Source organism: Dromiciops gliroides, chromosome 6 (genome assembly GCF_019393635.1).
Source record: "Dromiciops gliroides isolate mDroGli1 chromosome 6, mDroGli1.pri, whole genome shotgun sequence".
In the NCBI taxonomy this organism is placed as follows: Eukaryota; Metazoa; Chordata; class Mammalia; order Microbiotheria; family Microbiotheriidae; genus Dromiciops; species Dromiciops gliroides.
The window spans coordinates 277,614,620-277,638,169 of NC_057866.1; the positions used below are offsets into that span (position 1 = coordinate 277,614,620).

Below are 23,550 nucleotides of genomic sequence, written 5' to 3' on the forward strand. Positions count from 1 at the left end.
GCACCACCCGCTTGGCTGCTCTGAGCACATGGGAAGTCCGGACTCCCTCCAGAGACAACCTGACTCGCCCTTTCAAGCTGGCCATGAAATGCACCACGTGGAGGATGCGCCAGGCCCTCCCTCCCCACCTACCTCACTATCCGCCGCCACTGGCCCTGCCGGCTCTTCTGCCACAAATGCCGCTTTGGTTTGTGGGGCTGTTTCTCGGTCTCGTTCACAGCCGGTGTCGAGGTCACTGCCGGTGCATATTTCTTAGAGGAGCAGTTACTCACGCTCACAGCAGAGAGCTGAAAGGAGAGTCAGACCCATTTGCCCTCCATTGGTGAGTGTCCTTTCCCTGCTTCAAGGGGGTATCCCACAGACAGCCCCTCTCTGGTGTTGTGAGATCATTATACACCCTTTCCCCTCAAATGAGGAGCTGAGGAACAAGGCACTGGGATCACCAATGGCCTCAGAGGCCCTTCAGTTCAACCCTTTTCATCAGTCAGATGAGGGTGCCACGGCTAAGTCTGTCTGAGACCCCGCCCTCTGTCATCAGCCCAAGAAAACCACTTGTAGGACACCTGCCTGAGGCTGGCCTGGGTGTGGGCACGGTGCCAGGCCCCGAAGCTAAGCGGCCCCTGTCCCAGAGCTACCTGGAGGTCAGGACACGCCTTCTGTAGGGCTTGGATTTTTTCCTGAATCTCCATCAGCTTCTTTCTTTCTTCCTGCAGCTGTCTGAGCTCCCTCTGCTGCTGCTGCAATTTGGCTTCATAGAATTTCTCTCTGCAATAAGAGGGAGGTACCTGCCATATCTGTCCCTGACGAGACATCAAAGGTGGCCCGGCCAAAGCCAGGCATCCCCAGGGCTGACCAGCCATACCTCGCCTTCTCGTTGAGCCCAGCCTCCTTCGGTGTTTTACCGGTGTTGGCCCTCGTGTTATTGGAGTGCTGCGTGGCCTCTGGCTCCTCCGCCGGGAAGAAGTCCCCCAAGTTAGACGCGCTGGCCGCCGAGATCGCTCCAGGCTCACCATCATCATCCTACGACAGAATCGTCCCCAAAGCAATCAGCTCCATTAATGGGAGTTTGACCCCCAGAAGGTCTTTTCAGCCAGAGTGTCAATCACACCAATGACTCAATAGCCTTTCAATATGACTCTTACAACACCAACAGAGTTAAGTCAGTAAAGAAAGAAGAGACCTCTGAGAAGAGCATGAAGGTGACAGAGATTTGAGAACAGACTTAACCATATGCTTCTGGACTAGAAAGAAGACCCAGAAGAGACAAGTCCAGCAGCCCTCCCCTAATGCAGGGGCCGGCCCACAAATCTGGCCCACCGAGGGTTTCTGAACAGCCCCCAAGCTAAGAATGGTTTTTAACACTTTAAAATGAAGCTTCGTCATAAACCAAATAAAGAAAGCTTGCAGGCCGACCTCTGCTCTGTGGAGTCCTTGCTCGGTTCAATCAGAATAGAGGAAGCAACGGTAATGATTTGCACAGGCAAGTCACCTAGTCCCAGAAGCTCAGAAGCCACGCTCAGCCCCTTGGCATTTGCCACATTTAAACGCGTCCTCTAAGTGGGTGACGTCTTGTCCCATCACACCAGGGTCGCCTCTTCTTAGAAGACACGTTACATAACCCAGTAGATTTAACCCCCGGCCTCACCTGCACCATAGCGACCAGATCCTGTAACTGTCTCAGCTTCTGCTTGGCAGCCATCAGCCTGCTGATCTTCTGTTCAAATTCCGCGTCCTCGGGGGCCTCATCCCCCAAGCTGCTTCTGTGACTGGAGAGGGAGGCTTCGCTGCCGCCATCCTCTTCTGCTTCTTCCTCTTCCTCATCTTCACCTTGGCCTCCATCCATATCTTGTTCTCCTTCTCTGTTGTATCGGCATTCTACGTGGAAAATCAATCCGTCAGTGGAGAAACACTTATTAAGCACCTACTATATATAGGCAGTGGGGATACAAAGAGGCAAAAGACAGGCCCTGCCCTCAGTGAGCTCACAATCTGAGGGTAAGGATGACAAGCAGACACGTGTGTACAGAAAGCTCTATGCGGGATAAACAGGAAATCATTAAGAGAGAAGGCCTTGGGATGAAGAGGAGTTGGGGAAGGCTTCCTGGAGAAGGTGGGGACTTAGAGGAAGCCAGGGCCCAGTGTCACTGGGTCGAAGAGTGTTTGTGGGGGAGTAAGGTGTAAGACGGGACAGGTACTGAAAGACTGAATAGCAAACAGAGCACTTTGTATCTGATCCTGAAGGTGATACGGAATCAGTGGAGGAGGGAGGGAGTGTGTGTGTGTGTGCGTGTGCCTGTGCGAGTATCTCTGTGCATGCACATGGTAGTGATTTGGGGCTGTGGCTGTGTGTGCGTGTGTGTACATGTGTGTCTCTGTGTGCACACGTGGGCGGGGTAGTGTGTGTCTGTGCCCGTGTGCATATCACACAACAGTGGCAGATCAGAGAGAGCTTCTGCCCAGAGCCATAGGGACGAGTGGGGAGCAGTCCTAGAGGAACACCCCCCACCAATGGCCCTGAGAGGGGGCCCAGAGGCAGCTTACCGAGAGAGGAGGACACGTTCAGGGTGCGCAAGTTTGCGGCCGATCTGTTGTTGATCTCACAGTTTGTGTTGAGGGTTCTCCCATCCCGGTTGTTGGTGGCACACTGCGCATTTGTATTACTGTTCACCTCGGCCCAGCTGGCAGCCCCCTGGGGGTTTCTAAGGGGAATCAGAGTGGTTGGGTGAGAGCGTGTTTCTTCTCAGGGCTCCTGCTCACCCAAATCAAAGCGTCAAGTCTTTGATGAACCCCTCAGCACATTCCTCCCTCCAGGGGAAACGGAGGCATGCACTGTGACGCCGTATACCATGCACCTGAGTCCAAGGAAGCCTGTGTCAGTTGCCATGGAGGGATGAGGAAGGCCCCCACTATACACCCAGGATGGGCCAGGCCGCCCCCTCTGGGTGTCCTCCCTTGATAGCGCACATTAATGCATTTCCTCACCTGAAACCCAGGAGGGTTTCCCATTGCCCCAGAAGGCCTCACCTTACAGAGAGGAGTGCAGGGCCCCGGGCTGGGGGAGGAGGAGCGAAAGCCCCCTCTTACCGAATATTGGTGACGGGCGCAGGGTTCTCATGGTCTGAGTCATATTCTGACTCTTCTGTCTCCTCTTCGTCTCTGGTGTTCTCGTTCACAGCATCGGTCATCATATCTGACGTCTGTTCATAATAATGAACTAATTCCCTTAATTCATTCAGCCTCTTCCGAACTTCATTCAGTTTTCTAGGGGACAGAGACCATCAACTCCACATCCCCACGATAACTGCGAGCGCTGAGGGGATGCTTTAAGATTCAACGAGTCGCTGAAATCTATCATCCTATCTGAGTAATTCTCACAGTAACCCTCATTTGACATGAGGAAACTGAGGCAGACAGAGATGAAGTCACTTGCTGAAGGTCATCCAGCTAAGTGTACAAGGCTGGATTTGAACTCAGGTCTTCTGTACCCCTGGGCTGCCTCCACTGCTCCACCTTGCTGCCTCTTGTCTAACCACCATTTTAACTAAATCCCCACAGATAAAGGCAGGCCTTTTTCCCCCAACGTCCTCCAAGCAGAGGGCCCCCCCAAGTCAAAGCCAGTCCGCCCCAGCCATATTTCATTAGGTGGGTAGAGGCCTCAGATGGCATCTCAATCTTGGACAAGAATCAAAGGTTTAGGTGACAATGGCAATACATGGAACTGAGGCTTTTCTCGGCCACTTATTTGTCCAATCTGCTCATTTGGCTTGTGATCCACAAAAATCTGCCCCCAGAGCTCGCCCAACCAGAAATAAGGGTACATATAGCCCCAATTCAAAGGGAACGGCAGAGGAATCCAGACTCCTGAGTGGAGAATCGGCAGCTCCTTGGTGACTACACCCCCTTCCGCTTCAGGGCCTGCATTTCTCTGCAAGGATTCGAAGCATTAGCAGTTTTCCCCTTCTATGACAGCATTCGGGACCCTTTACTATCTGCACCAACGACCCTCTAAGTGTCTCCCACACCCCGCCCCCTGGCACGGGTATCACGCCCTTACTGCAGCTTTTCTGTCGGGTTGAGATGCTCCTCGTTGTCACTCTCCTGCTGAGAAGCCACCACGTCAGGGGCATAAGCAGCCGAGGGCACGTGACTGGAGGACTCGCCATGGGCGGCTGGGACCAGCCCCCCCGGGGCAGAGGCTGCTGAACCTGTGCTCCTTTGATCCACGCTCCTCTGAGGGGAAGGTGAGGCAAAACTAGGATGGGAAAAAGGGCATCGGCCCGCATGGGTGACCATGTTCGTTCGGTGATGCCGAACCTCCCCGACATCCCCCCACTAAAATACCCCCCCAGTTCTCAGTTGGCTCAAACATTCCTGCAAATTCCTGCCCTTCCCAGAGACCCGATGGTGTTCAAATCCCATTCCAAGACCCATTCCACACGCCTCGATCTTCTTGCAGCAACCACTCAGCTTCACTTCTCACCACCAGTGAAAACAAGCAAAAGGGAATGAGAAGAGCCAAAGTTGCTATAAAATATGGGTGGGGCGGGCACAGACCCATTCCAGAACAACGCAGTCAAGGCTCTCAAGGTGAGCCCAGGGAAGGGGCAGGCGAGGAGAAGAGGAGATCCTTCTCCAACTTTCTCAGAAAACGGTCCTAGGCTCAGAGCTCAGAGTTCAAAATGACCTTACAGGTCACGGGGCCCAAGGCCTTCATTTTATAGACGGGGAAACTGAGGCTGAGACAGGATTTGAATTCAGTTCTTCCTGACTCCAAGCCCAGTGCTCCTCTATCCACTGTATCATCTGGCTGCCCTTCAGCAGTTAAACATCGCTAAGCTTCCTTTAGCCGATATCGCCAAAGTCCAAACTTCAGTGTGTAGCCTAACTTGTTACTTCACCCCCTTCTTATTTTCCTTTGTGTCTCTTGTGTAAAATGAACAAAGAGCACTGAGGCCTAGAGTCAGAGGCCCTGATTTTGAATCCGGGCTCAGACAGGGTAAGTCATTAATGCCTTGAGCCTCGGTCTCCATCTACAAAATGACCGGCCGAGCCAGATGACCCTCTGAGCCTGGGCCCTGGCGTCTGGAGACTCACCAAGGGACACTCTCTCTGCCTTTGGGAAAGAAGGGATGTGTGTAATGCTATACCCCCCCATTCCAAGGCCATTTTTCTGAAGGCCAGAATTGGATGGTGAAAAGGCCCAGGAGGAACATGGCCCCCGCTACTGAGCAGGACCTTAATTAAGTGTCTGCTGCACTGTGTGGGGACTTGTGAGCTGGTCCAGCCATTCTGGAGAGCAGTGTGGCCCCTGGGCCCCAAGGGCTCTACGACAGGGTCTGTATTCCACAGAGATCCAAAAAGAAAAGAGAAGGACCTATCTGTGCAAAAGTATTGCTAGCAGCTCCTTTTGTGGTGGCCAAAGAACTAGGAATGGAGGGGATTCCCATCGGTGGGGAATGGATTGTGATGGAAATACTGTCATGCAGTAAGAAACAATGGGTGTGTGTGTGTGGGTGGGGACGGGTGGGGGGGGGGTCCGAAAAACCTGGGAAGACCAGTATGAACTGAGTGCAGAGCAAAGTAAGCAGAACCAGGAAACTGTTGCACACAGTAATGATATCGTGGCAAAATTGGCTGTGAATGACTTGGCTACTTGATCAAACGATGATCTAAGACGATTCCAAAGGACCCATGACAAAAAATATTACTGTCCACGCCCAGAATGAGAACTGACAAACCCAGAGGGCAGATTGAAGTAGATCTCTTTTCTCTCTTTTTCCTTGCCTTTTTTGGAGGGAGGAGAGGGGGATGTGGCTAACTGCATGGAGAAATTTGTTTTGCCGTGCGTATTGATAATGGATATTGTATTTCTTGTCTTCTCAATGGGAGAGAGGAATTTGGAACTCAAACTCAAACAGAATCCAAACCAAACAAATCTAGGTCCAGCAGACTCTTCTTGTTCTAGAATGGTGTCTTCTTCTTCCATGACCCTGGCAGCCCCTGACCGACAGCCAGGGAACCACGCCTCCCTGTCCTGGAGGCCCCCGGGCTGAGCAAGATATACTTACAAGCAGAGTTATTCAGGTGCTGATCACGCAGTGTATGAAGTTCTCCAAGCAATTTGTCCATTTTCTGTTTTCTTTTCTTTGCAACACCTCGCATTTTGCTAAAAAGTTGAACTTTCCTCATCAGACAACTGCTCTGAGACCAGATGAATTCCTGCTTTGGGAAATCGTCCCTGGCTAATGAAAGGCTTTCTGCTTGTCTCCTATTGTCTGGAACAGCTGGGGCCTTAAAAAGGAAAAAAAATATGCATGTTTATCCAGCCATGTGCTTATGTGTTACAATAAGCAGTCAATTATTCTGAATAAAATAAGGTTTCTTTTCTGGCTTGCTCATTTTCTTACACCATTAACATGCAGATCATGGGTCCCAGAGGGGACTAGTTGCTTCTATAAAGTGAACCAATAAACCATGCGCTGTCCCCCTTGCCAGGACGCCTAAATTGAATGACACACCACTAGAAGCCTTCTTGTATTACGTTGGTAACACCTAGCCCTGGGCACAAGAGCACTTGGGAACCTAGAGAGCAGGCTTGATAACTTGACACCCCCTTCTAAAGAGCAGAGTGACCTCACATGCCTCTCCTCCTCCTCCGCCACCACCCCACCCCTGTCCCACTCTCCTGGACTGCCCTTATCTTCCCCCACCTCCCCATAACCACCCAGCCACAGCCTGAGCCACGCCTCGAGCTTTACAAAGTCTGACTTGTAAAATCCAGGAAAGCAAAGCAAGGACATAAAGGGTCTGGGCCACCCCCGGTATGAGACACAGCCTAATCCGAGTGACTCAGCAGACAAGCCAGGAGAGTTGCGAAAGCCGCAAAGCTTGTGAGGCCTGCCCAGCATCCCAGCTTCCCCCAGAAGCTCTACCACGATGATCCTCAGGAAAACAGCACGGCCTATAACCCAGTCCTGGTTCAACAGAGACATGGCTCCATTTCTTTCTTTCTTTTTTCTTTTTTTTTTTAAAGTGGGGCAATGAGGGTTAAATGACTTGCCCAGGGTCACACAGCTAATAAGTGTCAAGTGTCTGAGGCCATATTTGAACTCAGCTACTCCTGAATCCAGGGCCGGTGCTCTATCCACTGTGCCACCTAGTTGCCCCCGACATGGCTCGATTTCAAGGATCGTTGCTTAAAAGCAAAAAGAAACTAAAGGAAAACAAATAACAACAAAAACCCTCCCCTGACAGCAGGTGGCAAAATTCAGGGACAGTCATGATAATCTGAAAACCAAAACCAAACCTGAACAAGAGGCCACCAACACAAACCCTGCAACGCATGCACGCGTGACACAGGAGAACCAGTGAGTCTCGCCCTTAAACTCAACAGCACTCTTCTCTAACAAGGCGCTACTGAAGACGAAAGGGTACCTGAGCGTCGTGCAGCTGATTGTGAAAACGCTGGATTAAGTCATTCAGCTCCTCGTTGAGCTCCGATGTTATACTTATGCCAGATATGCTGCCCGTGGTCTCCGTGACAACTAGAAAGCAAACAAGGAAACTCATTTCATTCCCATAGACCATACAACCAAGAGCCCGGGCCCACCCTCCTTCCACAGCCTCCTGGTGGCACAGAAGACTCACAAGGTGAAAAAACACCAATGCCAGCAGCACTAACTCTGTGATCTCCCTCACCCCACAACCAGGAGCTGCCACAACCCTAACTATTGCCATTTTACAGTTGTGACTGCCAGGCTGTGGCGGAGCTGAGACTGCCACTCAGCCCCTGGGTAGTGCCAGGTACACAACAGGAACTTAATGGATGGGTGGCGACTAAGATGGGATTCTTGCCGCTACTTGGCACAACAGCATTTCCAAGCCACAAGTGCTGCCCATAAGACATTAAGCCAACGATCAATGTGACACCACAGAGCATTTTGCTGGGGCTGAGAGAGATACCAAGCGGAGGGGTGCTAGAGGCCTTACCCTCAAGTCTTAGCTCAGGGGGTGCTCAAAGGTCCAGAAAGCTAAGTAACTGACTAGGTTGTAATGACGCCACTTGCTGGAGACTTACTGTAGAAAAGCTCCACCACGAGGTGAAGGTCCCTGAGGGCAGGACCATGCATCTTTCCTTTGCTTGTGGGAGGAAGAAGGGGGAGGCTGGGGCTCCGACTCGCTCTCTTTCCTGTGGACTCTGGCGGAGAGCGGAGCTAGGAACGCGCTCTCCCTTTAATAGATAGAGGAATCAGGCCTTTCTCTCTCTCTTTACCAAATTCTTATTCTCCTTAATAAATGCTTAAAAGTCTAACTCTTGCTAAAGCTTATAATTTATTGGCGACCACTCAGATATTTTAGACAGACTAGCTAGAATTTTAGCCTTTACAAGGTGTAGCTGGGAGGTCAAGAATGCCCCCAGCCCCAGCCCCAGATCCACGCAGCCTCAGTACCCCTTTGCCTCTCTGAACACAGTGCGCCCCGTGAGGCCCAAAGGCCGGCCAGGCAGTACCCCCCCACACCCCGACTTCTCTACCATGTTTCCCATGCTCCCCGCCCCCTTCAACTTCCCTTTGCGTGTTGCCTGCTCCCAATGGAGTATAAGTGCCTTGAAGACAGGACTCCTTTTTTTTTGTCTCTGTTGCGCTTGTGTTTAGCACAGTGCTAGGCACACTTACTGACTGACACAACTGAAACCAGTGGGGGCAAACAGAGGCTGTCCAGACTGAACTGGGCACTCATTACGGCAAAGCAATCCTTTTCTTGTCCAGACCGAAGCTCTCTCCCAGCCCAAGCAGCTGACCCAGACCTCTCGCCCGGCATCCGGTGCCCTTTGCAAGCTTGGTTTGACAAGGGAAGATTGTGATCAGCCCTTTCTCCCTTGTTTCCCTTCATAAACCACTCCTAGCCGGTCTCTGAACCTGCAGCTGGTCCGTGACACAGCCCAAAGATGGAGGACAGCATGCTCCGCATGAAGCACCAAGAAGGCCAGGGTGGCTGAACTGGAGAGTTAAGTCCCCCTGAGACTGCAAAGACAGGTTGGCACCAGGCAGCCCAGGGCTTTCAAAGCTCACGAGGGGCATCTGTAACTGTTCCGATAGGCAAGAGGAAGCCCATGGCATTTGTGAAATAAAGCGACACAGTTAGACAGGTACTAAAGAGCTGGGTGGAAGATGGCTCAGACGGGGACGGACAGGGAACAGACGACCAGTGAGGAGGCTGTGACCGCGTGAGTGCCTGCCAGAAGTTCTTTCCCAATCCCTCTGCATCTCCACTACTGAGCAGGTCCAAAAGGAAGCTCCTTGCCTCTCCTCCCTGCTCCACCGTCTTCTTCTGCTTCTGTTAGTGGAGCTGCCATCCTTCCAGTGGCCCAGGTTGGCAAGCCTGGAGTCACCCCTCCCCCTCCACACCTACATTCAACCTGGTTCCAGCTCTCATGGCTTCCACGGCCAGGCCATAAGCTCGCCTGGCTCCCACCTTGGCTCCCACCCCCCCCACCTCCTGTCCAGCTCTCATGCTTCCTTTCCCACCATTCAGAAAAATTAACTGACGGTCATTCCCCCCGGTCATTCCGGGGCTCCACAAGCCCCAGGAATAACCAACCACAAACGCTTCCCCAGACATGTCACCGTCATCGCTTCTGCTTTTTTCTTTGCAGACGTTAATGCTACCCCCCCCCACGGCCTTCTCGACATCCTAGGCCCGCCAAACTGCCGTCAGCACCTCTCCCAAACATCTCCTGTCTCTCTCCGTGCCAACACCCATGGACTGGCGTCCTTCTCGTCTCAGCCTCGACCTTCAAGGCCGTTTCCCGCTCCTGTTAGTGCCCTCCCCTCCCCACAGGCCTTTGTACTCAGTCCTGAAGAGAGGATGAGGAGCACACATTCGTGAGGCAAAGCTTATCCTTTCTTTTTCCTCTGAGTGCCCAGTACCCAGCACCTAAGTGGCTCTGAATAAATGCTGCCTGAACCGTGGGCTGCAGGGGGAGGACAGCGGTCCAAATCCTTATCACCTTCAGACTGGCAGAAAGGGGCAGAGCTGATGATAAAAAGAAGAAGCCTCTCACTGGGCCAAGCCCCAGGGCACCTTCGAGACAGGCGTGTTCTCTCCAGGAGAGTCTCTCTGCACTGTTAAGGCCACAGGACACTCCTTGATAGACAATCCAAGAACTCTGGCCAACCACCGTCTGGATACTAATGGTAATGAAGCATCAGACAGGAAGGTCCAGCCTTGCTCACTGTTTTGCTGTTCACTGTTCTAGAGCAAAAGTATAAAACGGAAGGCCTCAGATGAAAAACTCCAAAGAAATCAAAAAGGAACTGAGAGGAGGGCAACTAGGTGGCACAGTGGATAGAGCACTGGCCCTGGATTCAGGAAGACCTGAGTTCAAATCTGGCCTGACAAAACTTGACACTAGCTGTGTGACCGTAGGCAAGTCACTTAACCCTCACTGCCCCACCAAAAAAAAAAAAAAAAAGTAACTGAGAAATGTTTAATAAATACCAATACAACAGAACACAGACCGTGTCTTTGGAGGCAATGTGCAGCCCACAGGACCCGTCTCCATTTGAGTTTGGTACTGTTATTTCTAGAGACTGCCTCGGGCAGGGTCCAAATGGAAAAGGACTTCCTGGGGTGGCAGAGAGTGTGCTGACTATTAAACGCCAGAGTGCAAGAGAAGCATGCCAGCAGGCTGGGCTGCATTCGAGGCTCCCAAGCCATTACTCTCAGGAGCACAGCCACCTCGCCCTCCCCCAGCCCTGCCATTTCAGCCTAGTGTTTCTGATGATGCTTGGAGGAGTTGTTCATCTCTGAGCAATCCGGGCTGCAGATGCTCCAAAGGCAAAAAAGAACTGTGCACGGCAGGTGTGAGAGGCTGTGGCCTTCCAATGGCGATCTCAAAACAAGAGGTTGCTACTGATCGGCAAAGAGGGCCTGCCCTGGACTCACCACAAAGCGGTGCACAAAAGCCACACCAACAGGAAGGGCCGAAGCTCTGAGGAAGAGCTAAGAAAAGAGCGAACCCCGTTCCACCCGGGCTGAGAAGGTACACACAGGGGTGGATGTGCAGTGAAGGAGGGAAGGCTGACACCAAGATCTGAGGATGGAAGCAAAGTGCTTTCTAAACCTTGGTATTTTTGTCCTTATGAGCAATAACATATTTGTGGGTTTTATTCAAAAGTCGCTTCTTCTCCAAATCCAGGAAAAAAAAAAAAGAACCATGGAATCTAGATACAGATTGAACCACGCTATTTAATCTAGATACAGATTGAACCACGCTATTTTTTTCTTTTTGAGGTTTTTCCTTTTTGCTCTGATTCTTCTAGCACAGCATGACTAATGCAGAAATATGTTTAATGTGATTGTACATATATGACCTATATCAGCTTGCTTAATGTCTTGGGGAGGGGGAAGGGAGAAAAAATTGAAACTAGAAATCTTATGAAAACAAATATTGCAAACTATCTCTACATGTAACTGGAAAATAATAAAATATTTTATGGAAAAAAGAGAAGTTGCTTCCAAGAGATTTCAAAGACACACGAAGAAATTTGCTTTTAAATCAATGCCACAACTTTTCATGATAATAAAAAATCCACCCTAAAAGACACCATGTGAATTTCATGATTTTCCCTGACTTTTAGAATCGGAGACAAGCTTTTTAGCCTTTATTTTCTACTCTGGCCCTGCAGAATCATGGGATCAGGAAATGGAAAGGACCCCGATCCCCCTTGGTCCCTCCATCTCACCTTTCATGAGGCAGAAACTCACGTCAATAGAGGTTCCATGATTTGTCCGAGGGTCAGTCCTCCCCACTCTCTCACACATCTCCCAGCTCTCCCTGTGCACTGGCTGCTTGTCTACTGCCTACTGATGTGCCTACATCTCCTCCATCCCTGTTCTCCATTTCCATGAAGAAGGCAGCACCTCCTCCTCTCACCATCTGCTCGCCCCCATCATCCCACTGAATCCCACTCTCTCCAAAGGGATCAGGGAGTGACCTCGGGCTTCCCAAACCAAGTGGCCCTTTCCTACACCTCACTCTCCTTGACCTCTCTGCAATCGGGTGCGATGATCCCTCTCTCTTCCGTGAAACTCTCACGAGTGTCGTTAGGTTTATGGACACTGTCTCCTGGTTCTACGCCCCCGCTACTGAGCGACTCCTCCTAGCCTGCAGGGCTGGGCACCTCCTCAGAAGAAGTCTCCCCCACTGGTGGCCCTCAGCGACTCTGTCCGGGGCCCTCTCCCCTTCTCCCTCTGTTCTCCTGCACTTGGTCATCTCTTCCGGCTCCCTGGATTCCATGATCACATTATGCTGCATGACTTCTCAAGTGTACTCAGTCCCTAACCTCTCCATGATCTCCAGTCTTATGTCCAATATACCCATCAGACATTTCAACACGTCTCAAAAGAGAGTCATCATTGTCCCCCGCTTCTATTCTTCTCCCCCACCCCCCATCCCCTATTACAGTAGACGACCATCCCACACAGGTCCCCCAGGCTCCCAACTTGAAGAGTCCATCCATGATTCCCCATTCTCCTCTCATCGCCTAATATAGCGGTTGCCAAATCCTGCCAATTTCTGTCTCTGCTAGAAACAGACCCCCTTCTCTCCTCTGACACTGTCACCACCCAGGTGCAAACCCTCTGACAAAGAGAAAGGCATCAGAAATGCTTACCCATACTTAACATGGGAGTGCTATGAAAATGGAAAGAATCTGATTTTCCTGATGAATTACCCAATAGTATGACCGACCTAAAAGCTGTTCAGTGCCAAGGAGCAGGTTATCTGCCTTAGCTGAGAAGAAATAGTGAATACACAGGCTGGGGACAGCAGCACCAAGGATCCTATCCCTACAAAAGGGGGCACAAATCCAAGCACAGCCTACGCTGCTGCCTAGGACACTTTTCTGGTGCAGTGAGCTGGGCACAGGTCTGTGTGACCTCACCCTGAGCTCAGGAGCAGAGAGCCTGGCAGAAGGGGCCAGCCTTCAACAGTTTGGCTCTCCCCAGCTTACCGGAATCATCCATCACAGCAATGGCCTGCTCAGCTTTGTGCTGCAGAGCCAGGAGAGCAGCTTGCCTTCCTTGTAAAGCTCTCAACTGCTCCTGCTGCTGTAACATTCTTTTTAACAAATCGTGTTGTTTCTTCAAGTTTTCCAGCTCTTCCCTTGGCTCCTGCTGAGGGTCTCTGGCCTGGGGAATAAATCAAACCAGGATGAATTCTGAGCTGTCATATTGCTCAACTACACCCCCAGAAACACAAAACCAATCTTCAAATACTATTAAGATAAACCCCTCAGAAAAAAAAATTGAATAGTCTAGAAAAAGAGCGTGAGATCTGAATGGCTACAGAAACAGAACACTCATTATGAAGGGTGAGGCACAAAAGCAGTAAACGCAGGGAGGGGACCGGCAAGAGAGAGCAGAAACACATTTAGAGGGACAGAGAAAGGGAGAGAGGAGAGGAGAGGTATGATCAGAGGGCCACAAATGCAGCAGAGGACAACAAAGGCGTAGATTGGAGCAGCGTCCCGAGACGATCTCTAAAGACGGGCTGGGTGAGGTCATCCTCTCTAAGCAGGTACCAAAAACAAAACCTCCCCAAAGTTTTCACAAACACTCCTGGTCTTCCTAACCAAGGACAGAAAGAAAGAGATCAGTGTGTTCTTTTATATGATAATGTATATGTGGTAACAATGACACTGAACTTCAGTCATTCACTTTATCTTAGAAGCATGGTGGCCACCCTTGGAGGATGGAAAGAGCTTAAAAATAGGCAATGTTCCATTTTAAGGCAAAGTTGTTGGCCTTCAAGTTTTTACTCTCCAAAAGAGGATCCTATTCCTGATTCTGAGGCCCCCTGATGAGAGAATCCAGCTTATCGCCAATGCCAACATGGGCAAACTAGGTACAGTCCTGCCCAAAGGTAGAGCTAGCTAGTCAACTAGTTGCCTTATCCTGCTACAAACCAATGAGCACGTTTTAAACTTCATTCTGAAAACTCTATTCCCTACCAGAGGAAAAACATGATTTGTCAAAGTCACACACTTAAGCACGAGGCCCCTCAAAAGATAGAAGAGCTTAATGTGCTAGTCAGAAAATGGTGGCACCAATTTTAATGGGTATTTTTTAGCACTGACATTTTTCTGTGAGGCATCTTAAACAGAATATAAGATGCCTTTTACTTAACATTCGCCTAAATTTGAATTTACATTGAGTCAACTCTAAATTTCCACCGCCCCCAAAAAAAGTCTGATAGGGTTCAGGTTTTCTTAAATGGATTATGATCGCTGAAGAGTTTGCTCACTGAATATACCTTCTCTTTGTGAAGTCAAACTGCACTGACCTAGTTTAGGGCCATGTTCTGGTTCTCTGGAGAAATCAGGAAGGAGAGAAGGGGGTCATGTCTGTGGTTCCCATTCACAAACACTTACATACTTCTCAGGATCTAGAGAAATACAGCCCTGAGGAAGTCGGTCACTCTGATGTACAGACTCCTAGAACTCAAGCCCCTCGCTAGTTCCTGACCAGCAGGGGGTCTCTGTTGAAGCCCCCCCTTTGCCTCTGAGACGCTTCCATTCTGTACTATAAGCCCCAATGAAAAGGAGCCAAGCATTATTGGAACTCCACATCTTAAGAAAAGCAGCATATGAAATAGATTTTCTAAAATCCCAGCGATTCATGCTGTTGATAACTCTCTTGTATCTCTGTGTACACAGCACAGGAACTTGGAGGTAGTTAGCAATAGATGCATCAGCTCTGAACATCCCTGCTTTGTCAGCAGTCTGGGTCAGGGACGTCTTAGGAACACAATCAAGGCCGGGCCCCAGGAAGAGAACAGGCCACTGAATCTCTGGGCCAATGAGGGTGCCCTTTATGGACAAACTGCCTTCTGTGGCCCTGCCTGCCCTGCATAAGCTGACCACACAAACCGGCTGGAGCTCCACACTCAAAATCCTACTGCTTCTCATCAGCCATTCAGTCCAACCTGCCTTAGCACGGGCAGAGCAGCTCTGTGTTAGCTGGACACCCATCCTCCATACAGACGGCTGAAGGAAGAGGCTGCTACCCCCTTCCTACACCTCTGGCTAGCATTCTGTTGTGATTAAGAACTCCAGAAAACACAAGTGAGTAAGGGGGAAAGGAGAGAGGGATGACAGAGACGAGAAAAGGGAAGGAAGCAGTGGGGCAAGTCAGAGCCCAAAAAGAACCTGGTGGTGGGAGGCTGGCGGATTACCAGCCTCAGACGCTTGGTAACCAAGGCTATAGCGCACTGTGATCCTACAGAGATGTGCTGTGTTTTCTCTGAAGACACCCTGCTTCTAGTGGCCTTTTTGGTCCCCAGAGCAGATGAGGCGAGGGCCTCGGGGAAATCCTCCCAAAAGGACCATTACCAGTCTCTTCCTTGGGACTCCCCAGACGCATGGCTAGATGATGCTGTTGTACAGCTTAAATTTCCCCACACTGTGACTCGGCCAGTAAAGAAGTTTCTACTTGTTCAGAAAGGCTGGCTCACAAGAGCTTTCTGAGGCTGATGCCTATCGTCTGTCATGTCCCTCCCCTCTGCCGTGGGCTCACTGGGAACCCTGTGGCCTTGGTGTGGGGGATAACGCCGGATTCCTGAAGGCTGGGCCAGTGGAACACAGGCCAGAAAGGCTTAGAACCAGAAGGAGCCTGCTTTTAAAGCTGGGGAGAGGTTGGCTCCCCACTAGCAGAAGCCTGGCCCACGAGAGGAAGATGAAGTCTCCCTAAAATAAAATGGTCCAGGTCCTCTGTGGGCAGGAGGAGAGGAGGGTAGAGGGGGCCGAGAATCACAGTTATAAGGCAGCCTAAAAACTTGAACTTGGCCCTTGGCCCCCCAAATGAGAGGTTCTTGTCCAAGGGAGCACAGACAGGTGAAGGAAATGAAGTGTGTCAGTCCTGGCAGTCTGGCCACCACTGAGAACAGAAGAAGGAAAGTGCAGAGAAACAGAAGGATGGGACGCAAAGAGAAGAAGTGGGAGAGCTGATTTTACAAGCAGCAGCACGTCACAGGCTATGGGATGATCTTGTAGCATTTGTGAACAGTTTGCCATGAGAGAAACGCAGCGGGTACACTAAGATCTGCCACTGCCAAGGCCAAAGAGGCGGAGAACAAGTCAGCGTCAAGACCTCGCGGTGAGAAAGTGAGAGAAGCAGAGCTCCCGCCAGGGCCTCCCCTCCCTGTCGGGTCACCTCTCACTTACTCTGCTTGAACTCGCCTTAACACTGTGAGTCACACAGCGGCTCCCCCATGAGAGGGGGGAACTCCTTGAGGGCCCGGCCCCTATCTGTGCCTTTCTTTGCATTCCCAGTGCGTAGCCCAGTGCCTGGAACACAGGAAGTGCTTAATAAATGCCTGATGACGACAACAGCATATAAGGATGAAAACAAAGAGATGAGCAGAGGTTACCACTCTCAGGACTGGGAGGCAGAGGTGAGCTCTGGGCTCTCGGGTTAGAGGGCCTGGACCCGAACCCTCGCTCTATCACCTTCGACTCTGGGGACCCAGCCTGCCTCAACTGGGAAGGCTAGAGGCAGCATTGTCCAAGTCTGGGGCCGCCGGGAGGACATACCAAAGGAGACATGACAGGGACCACCAACCTCCAAACTCCAGGCCTACTTCCCAGCAGAAAGCCCCAACTCCCCTACATCTCAAAGGCATCCTAATGAAGGTACCTACGTAGAGGCTCTCATGAGCAATACCCCCACTAGGCTACACAGTGACCAGCGTACCCAGGGGAAGGCAGGAGGGAGAAGGGAAATCAGTATTCACAGGGGACCTCCTAGAGCCGTGCCAGGCCCTGGCCTAAGCACCTCAAAAAGATGATCTCACTGGATCCTCACAACAGCCCTGCCAGGCAGGGGCTATTAGGATCCCCACTATACAGTTGAGGAAACTGAGGCAGACAGAGGTGACGTGACAACAGAATGGGGAATGTAGAAAACACAAGATACCCCTGTCCTTATTTGTGGATTATTTTTTAAAGAAGATGGTGACATCGACTTGGCAAAGGAAACCCCCACCCTCCACACTTTGGTCCCTTACACGCCCTCAATGTCCGAGAGGCCTTAAAAGGTACGACCCTATATATATCTATAGATATAGATAGATAGATATAACCTATATCGGATCGCCTGCTGTCTAGGGGAGGGGGGAGAAAAACTTGAAATTGGAAATCTTATATAAACAAATGCTATCTCTACATGTAACTGGAAAATAATAAAATACTTTTATTTAAAAAGAAGAAAGAAAGAAAGAAAGGTAGGAGCCTGTTTAACAGTCTTCCGCACAACAGCCTCAGCCCCGGGCAAGGCCCCAAGAGGCCGACTGACACAGGGCGCTAGAGAAGAAGGCTTTCCTCCAGAGGGCAAGGGCCTCCGCATGCCCCGCGGCCTCCCCTCCCCACCTCCCTCCCCGCCCCCCCCCCAGGGCTTGCACAGCCTGCAAGCAGCCAAGCTCCTGTGACAACCCCAAACCCAAACCCAAAGCCCAGCTCTGTAGCCCCAGTGTCCATCCTAGCAGTGCTGCAGAGCAGAGAGCAAGAGTAACAACAGTGGCCCCAGAGGGGCAGCACAGGCCGGGCCTCAGGGGCCCAACCCTGCCCCCCCGCACTCCCTGGGGGCCTGCCTAAGTCTCGATTCCTCATCCAGAAAAGGGGTGGGGGGGGACATGACAGCCTCTACGGTCCCTTCCAGCTCTTGGGCCAAGATGCCATAAACTGAAGACAAGCGGGGATTGGGGAGGCAGGCAGCGCGGCACAACAACCGCCAAAGACACCACCAGGGTAACTAACACAGGATCCAAAAATAGCTGGGCTGGTCAGCATGGCCGAGACCAAGCGGGACAGGTGGCCGGCTCCCGAGCCACTGTAGTGAACTAAGGCGAGGTTCTGCAGCCACCGACAAGATGCAATCTCTATCAGCAAAGGGACCACCCCGAGTGAGGAAGTGGGGAAGAACACACGTGGTCTACGGGAGGGAAACCTGGGTGCAAATTCTCCCTCCACTCTGTGTGTGACTGCAGGCGGCTCTTCTGCAGCAGCTTATGGGCAGGTGGTTCCCTAACAACCCGCTGTCTCTGGGGGCAGCCATGTCATCCTGCCCACTCCCACTGAAATCCCAGTCTGCTAAAACCTACGGCCGTGTCCCCCCCCCCCGACGAGATCAGCCAACCAGTGGCAAGAGGCCAAAAGCAGTCTCTGTGGAGACAGCCTAACAGAAACAACAAGCCAATCGAAGCAAACCGGAGGCCATTCAGAACCAGATCACACCCCTAGAGCGCAGACCAGAAGTGCTCCAGGAATTCAGAGAAAGGAAAAACCAGTGGGAGCTGAAGGAATTAGGCAGTTTTACGAAGGTGGGACTTGAGAATGGCTTTTCTTACAGTCGCCAATCAGAAGCCCAGTGACCCAGGGAGTAGAAGTGATACCATCTGTCCTAAAAAGGCCCAAGATTCAGAGCATCGTTCATTCACTGCTGCCAAGAGAGGAGTGTAAATGACCATGATGACACGGCTTCATGGGGTGACAGCAATGACCACCCGTGTGCTTCTACCGGCCCCAAGCTGACAGGACTGACCCCCTCTGCTTAGTTCGGCCAGTGGAGTGGCAGACTCCATGCTGTACGGACATGGATTCATCATGCGCTCTTCTGTGTTTTTTTCAAGAGTGGATACCACTTCACGGAAATGTAAAATGTACAGCTCACCAAGAGCACACTTCAGTGACTAGTAGAGATACTGAAGCCAAACATTTCAAGGATCATTTGAGCTCACAATAAAGCAGGATGAATCACACCAAAGTACAAAGGAAAGTGTGGTCAGAAGTTAAAAGGCAATACCAAGAACTGACAAACACTATGTGTGAAGAGGCCAAAGGGACCTGACAGGAGGAGGGCTGTCCCTGCTCCTTCTAAAATGCTGTATAGACGTCTTCAAGTTGGAAGAACAATGTAAAGACCAGATTTTTTTTTAAATCTCCTAACTTTTGCGATAAAGAAAAACAAACTGTTGTGGCCAAGGTAATACAAAGGCTGGTGTTCCTGGGACTGGGAAAAGGTAATCCTTAGGCTCAAGCTTCCTTCTCATTCCAGGCTATACCAAACCTGTCATCAGAAGGGCTGTAGGTGAACCTCTCCAGTCTGTAAAACATCCTCTCCCAAAAATGTCTGGGTTGGTTTGTTTTCTTTTCTTTCCTCTCCAGGAGGCCTAGAAGACTTTGAGGAATTTGACTGGTAATTGGGGGAATGAAGAACTCTGAACTCTGATCCTGACAAAATGGAAAAGCTCCAGAGTTCCAGAATTACAGAACCTGGCCAAAGGAGATGGCATGTGCAGCAGGACTGTAGCAAACTACGCACACCCCAAAAGGTTAAGAAACTGATCCAAGAGATAGAGGATACATCTTCTCCAATGGCCTGGTAACTCACCTGAAACAAACCCAAAAATACAAAGTTTATTTTTTTAATCAATGTGCCTGGGGTGGGTGGGGAGAGAGATATAGAGCCCTCTGGGATTTCACTGGTATAGGGTACAATATCCCTGACTAATGCAGACCAGAATACATTCAGACTCAAACAACTGCCTAGGAGCCTTGAGAGGCTAAGTGACCTGCCAGGGGAATGTGGCAGGGGCATACCTCGAACCCACATCTTCCTGCATCCTGCATCTCAGAAGGAGACTATTTTGAAAACTTGTATTTAACCAGGATAACAGAAGAGCAAAGAGAAAACAACTGAATTATAGGACCTAAATACAAATTCAGGTTTATATTTGGGTTCTCCTTTAGCCAGAGCGGTATCCAGTGAGGCATCAAATAAAAGCAGTAAATTAAACCAAACACACTGCTTACAGACATGTTTTCAAATAATGGTCACAAACTAGAATTTGTGACTGCGGTGGCCAGTATTTTCTTAACCACCTCTTAGGAGCATGAATTAGGGAAATGAACCAGTGAGTAATAAGATGCTTCTGTGCGCTCGAGAGAGCGAGAGAAAGCGAGTGAGTAAGTCTGGTAAAGCCCTGGGCCCTTTCTCAGAATGATATTTTTGAATAACTGAAGGAAATGCTACATTTTGGTTAGAATCAGCTGGTTTTTTTCACCAGGCCTCCTGAAATCTATCCTTGCATGGTCCCTGGGGTCATTGCTTCTCCCAGGCTCTGCTGCCCTCTCTCTCCTATCAAGCTAAGGAACAAAGAGCCTCCTGCACATTCTCCCCAGCCGTCTGCTCATCAGCAACTCCACATTCCTCCAAGAGTCTGGCCAAGCCACCAACACAATTCCAGTTAAGCTCTATGCTTTTGCCTTTATTTGAAGTAATCACATGAATAAAAGAAAGGCAGCCAGCATGGTCCTGTGCATAGAGCCAGCCGGGATCTGGGTTCAAGTCCTGTCATATACTGGGTCCCTGAGCAAATTCCTTCTCTCAGAGTTCTCGGTGACTCCCTAAGACTCTAAGGGAGTCCTCAGAAATGCCGACTTGCCTTGGTTCAAGGTGCTTCCTTACTTGGGAATTTTCAATAATAATGAAATTATAGGTTCAGCAAACAAAAGACGTTTTACCCCAAGAAATGAAGTCTTAAAAAAATACATTTCAAATATAAACATATACTACCTTAAAATCAAATTACTGTCGGGGCAGCAAGGTGGTGCAGTGGATAGAGCACCGGCCCTGGAGTCAGGAGTACCTGAGTTCAAATCCGGCCTCAGACACTTAACACTTACTAGTTGTGTGACCCTGGGCAAGTCACTTAACCCCAATTGCCTCACCCAAAAAAAAAAAAAAATCAAATTACTGTCAATGGGCTAACTTGGATGGGTAGTTATCTTAGAGCCCTATGTACTATAATGGCAAAATATGGCAAGTTAAAACAAAAAATATTTGTGAGAAACATTGGAGGAAATGAGCCCAGCACTCAATCTGATTACGGAATAACAAGTTGAAAGAATTTTCAACTAGCATATAAATAAGGAAAAGGAAACACTAGAAAGATTTCCTTTCAACAAAAGGCAGGAAAAAAGGCTCGGGTGAATTTTCAATTCTACTCCTCTAGGAAACAGCCGAGATGCTAGCAAAAGACTGAGTCCCACAACTGATCCCCCAATGGGAGCTTCCCTTGGAACCTAAGACTCTCAGACTCTTTTTAAGCTGTTAAAAGCTTAGAGGACGGGGACCAGCTTAAGTGGTGAATCTTTAGGTTCATGCACCAGGAGGTTCATTAATGATGGTGACCATTTTAAAGAGCCATCGCCACAGAAAGTCAAGAAAGCAGGCACACAAGAGAGGCTTCCCCTGCCGCCCTCCCCCCCCACCCCCCTGCCCAGGGCTGTAGTGTCTGTACCTTTGCGGATAATCCACGTCCGTGGCTATACTTCCTATTAGGCCATATTTCCCTGTCATTCTGAGCAGGTCTGTCACCTTTCCCTTTTGGACTTGTAGGGACGTCAATGTCTGAAACCTGTTCTTGGGAAGCTGAGTCCCCTAGCTTGTCCTCAATGCAGGGCCGAATTCTCAGACTACAAGATGCCTCCTTTATTAAATAGTGTAGCGCATTAGTTTTCTTAACACACACTCCTGTTTAACACACATTTAAAGGCAGCCTCATCAACAAGGCCCACCCACTCACCAACCCTCCCTGCCCTGCCCACCCCCCAGGAGGGAGGAGGGAGCTTCAAGTCCCTGAGGACCTTCCTGTTAAGCAGAGCAGTCAAGGGAATCCCAGCTGACCTCAAGCAGTGGCCAAGAGACCACTGCCCCAAGTCTGACTGCCCACCCTCCTCGGTAACCTCACAGTTTTCCTCCTCTGTCCTTTGGCTGGGAACTAACACTTCTCCACCCCTCAGTCAAAGGCACTGTTGTCTTGTATGGCCATGTCTCCACCCCTCGCCCCATTCACAACTGGCAGGCGAAACCAGTGAGAAGGGGGATTTGGGGCACATTCATGGCAGCTGTGAGAAGGAATTTCCCCGCTGCTGAAGCCCACTTCCCCTGATCTGCTCAACTTGTCAAAGCAGCCATTCCAGGATGGCTGCTGTGGAAATAAGGCAGAGGAATGTGAAAACGGTTTCATTTCCTCTTCGAGGAAGGGAGGAAACAAAACAGGAGTGAAAATAAACCAATATCGTTCCCTCCCACTTTGTACTTCCAATAATCCTCATGCATTATCCTCAGCCCGCCCCCCCAAGTGCTCTGCCTGTCAGCCCCTGTCTTTCACTAAGGAGGCTGTGGGAGCAAGGACCAAACAGAAACAGAGTTTGCTCCTGTGTAGCAAGAAGAGTGGACATTTCTATAGCGCCTGCTGCGCCAGGCCCAGCCGCAGCCATCACGCTGGGTGCTCAAGCCACCCTGGCACAGAGGGGCCGTTACCGAGGCCGGGCTTGGTGCTTATTCTTTCTGGGTCTGGCTAGGCAGTCCCCAACACTTCTGAAATGCCTGTTCTTTCTAAGTAAAAGTCACGTTTGGTAGTGCCCACTGTCCTGGAACAGCTTTAGCCCAATCTCCCGCTCCCATCTACCAGTGCCCAAGCCAGCTGCCAACACTGGGTAAAGCAGCTTAAAGAGAAAACTATTCTTTCTGCTGGGTCTGGGGGTGCCTGGGCTAAGCCTGAAAGGCCTGCGGCTTTGGGTCTTGGCAGCCCTGAGCTGGGGCTCCCCCTGCTCATGCCCCCGGGGACACGGCAGAGATCTCTCCCCACAAAGTGGCAGGGGTGCTCCTCAAGGAGGAAGCTGTAACAGCAGCCCTAAGTTCTGCCACTAAGGTGAAGCCCTGTGGCTTCCATAAAGGAAGAGGCCGAGTGGCTGGCACACGCCGTACAACGTCTGGGCGGAGCTCTGGCAGCGTGGGGGGCTGACGTGCTCCGGCCCAAGGCTCGGCTCTCATGAAATCCTGTCCTGCACAAGAGCCACAAGAACCGGCGCCTTCATCCCCAGCAGCATAAAGACTAAAAAGCGGCTTACCGTGGCGTCTGAAGCCCCCGATTGCACATCTATGTTTAGCGATGTGCTCTCAGCTACAGAGCCAGATCCCACAGCGGAATCTAGAGTCCGAACATCCTCCTCCTCCTTTTCTCTAGCCTGCAATACGGCAGTGGCATAAATCACACAACGATTCCAAAGGGACAACAGGAAATGAAAATGGATGCACCGCTCCCATGACACCACCGACCACCACCGGTAACGAGGCCTGCTTGCGCAGGGCTCCCAGTGGGTCAATGTTCAAAAGGGCTAAAACTCACAAGCATCTTTTGCAGAAATTTCAGGTAGGACTTTTCTTGTTCTTTGAGATGATCTATGAGGTGTGTGAGGCGCTCAACATTAGCAGATCTCTCATTTTTCTCTACCAGATCATCCCGCATGGAGCTAGCCTTGGCAATATAGTCCCGAATCTGAACCAGCCTGCTCACAATCTGCAGAGAGGACAGTCCAACAGTTAAGGCTCCCGTCACAGAGGCTTGTGTAAGGCCTGAGCACTAGCCCGTCGCTGCCCCGCTGCAGGCCCCCTACTCACGCGACAGACACAGCAGTATCAGAA

At 50.6% G+C, this 23,550-nt stretch overlaps 1 protein-coding gene across 1 annotated transcript in view; it reads right to left on the minus strand.

The window, feature by feature from the left end:
• The window catches only part of PCM1 (pericentriolar material 1), an 82,157-nt gene that overhangs the window by 51,374 nt on the left and 7,233 nt on the right, over window positions 1-23,550 (minus strand). The window contains 13 exon segments of the mRNA XM_043969619.1: window positions 133-198; window positions 201-287; window positions 636-765; window positions 863-1,020; window positions 1,646-1,875; window positions 2,542-2,699; window positions 3,085-3,261; window positions 4,055-4,252; window positions 6,065-6,291; window positions 7,435-7,544; window positions 13,017-13,194; window positions 22,977-23,093; window positions 23,255-23,425. Of these exon segments, the coding sequence (XP_043825554.1) occupies window positions 133-198; window positions 201-287; window positions 636-765; window positions 863-1,020; window positions 1,646-1,875; window positions 2,542-2,699; window positions 3,085-3,261; window positions 4,055-4,252; window positions 6,065-6,291; window positions 7,435-7,544; window positions 13,017-13,194; window positions 22,977-23,093; window positions 23,255-23,425 (2,007 nt within the window).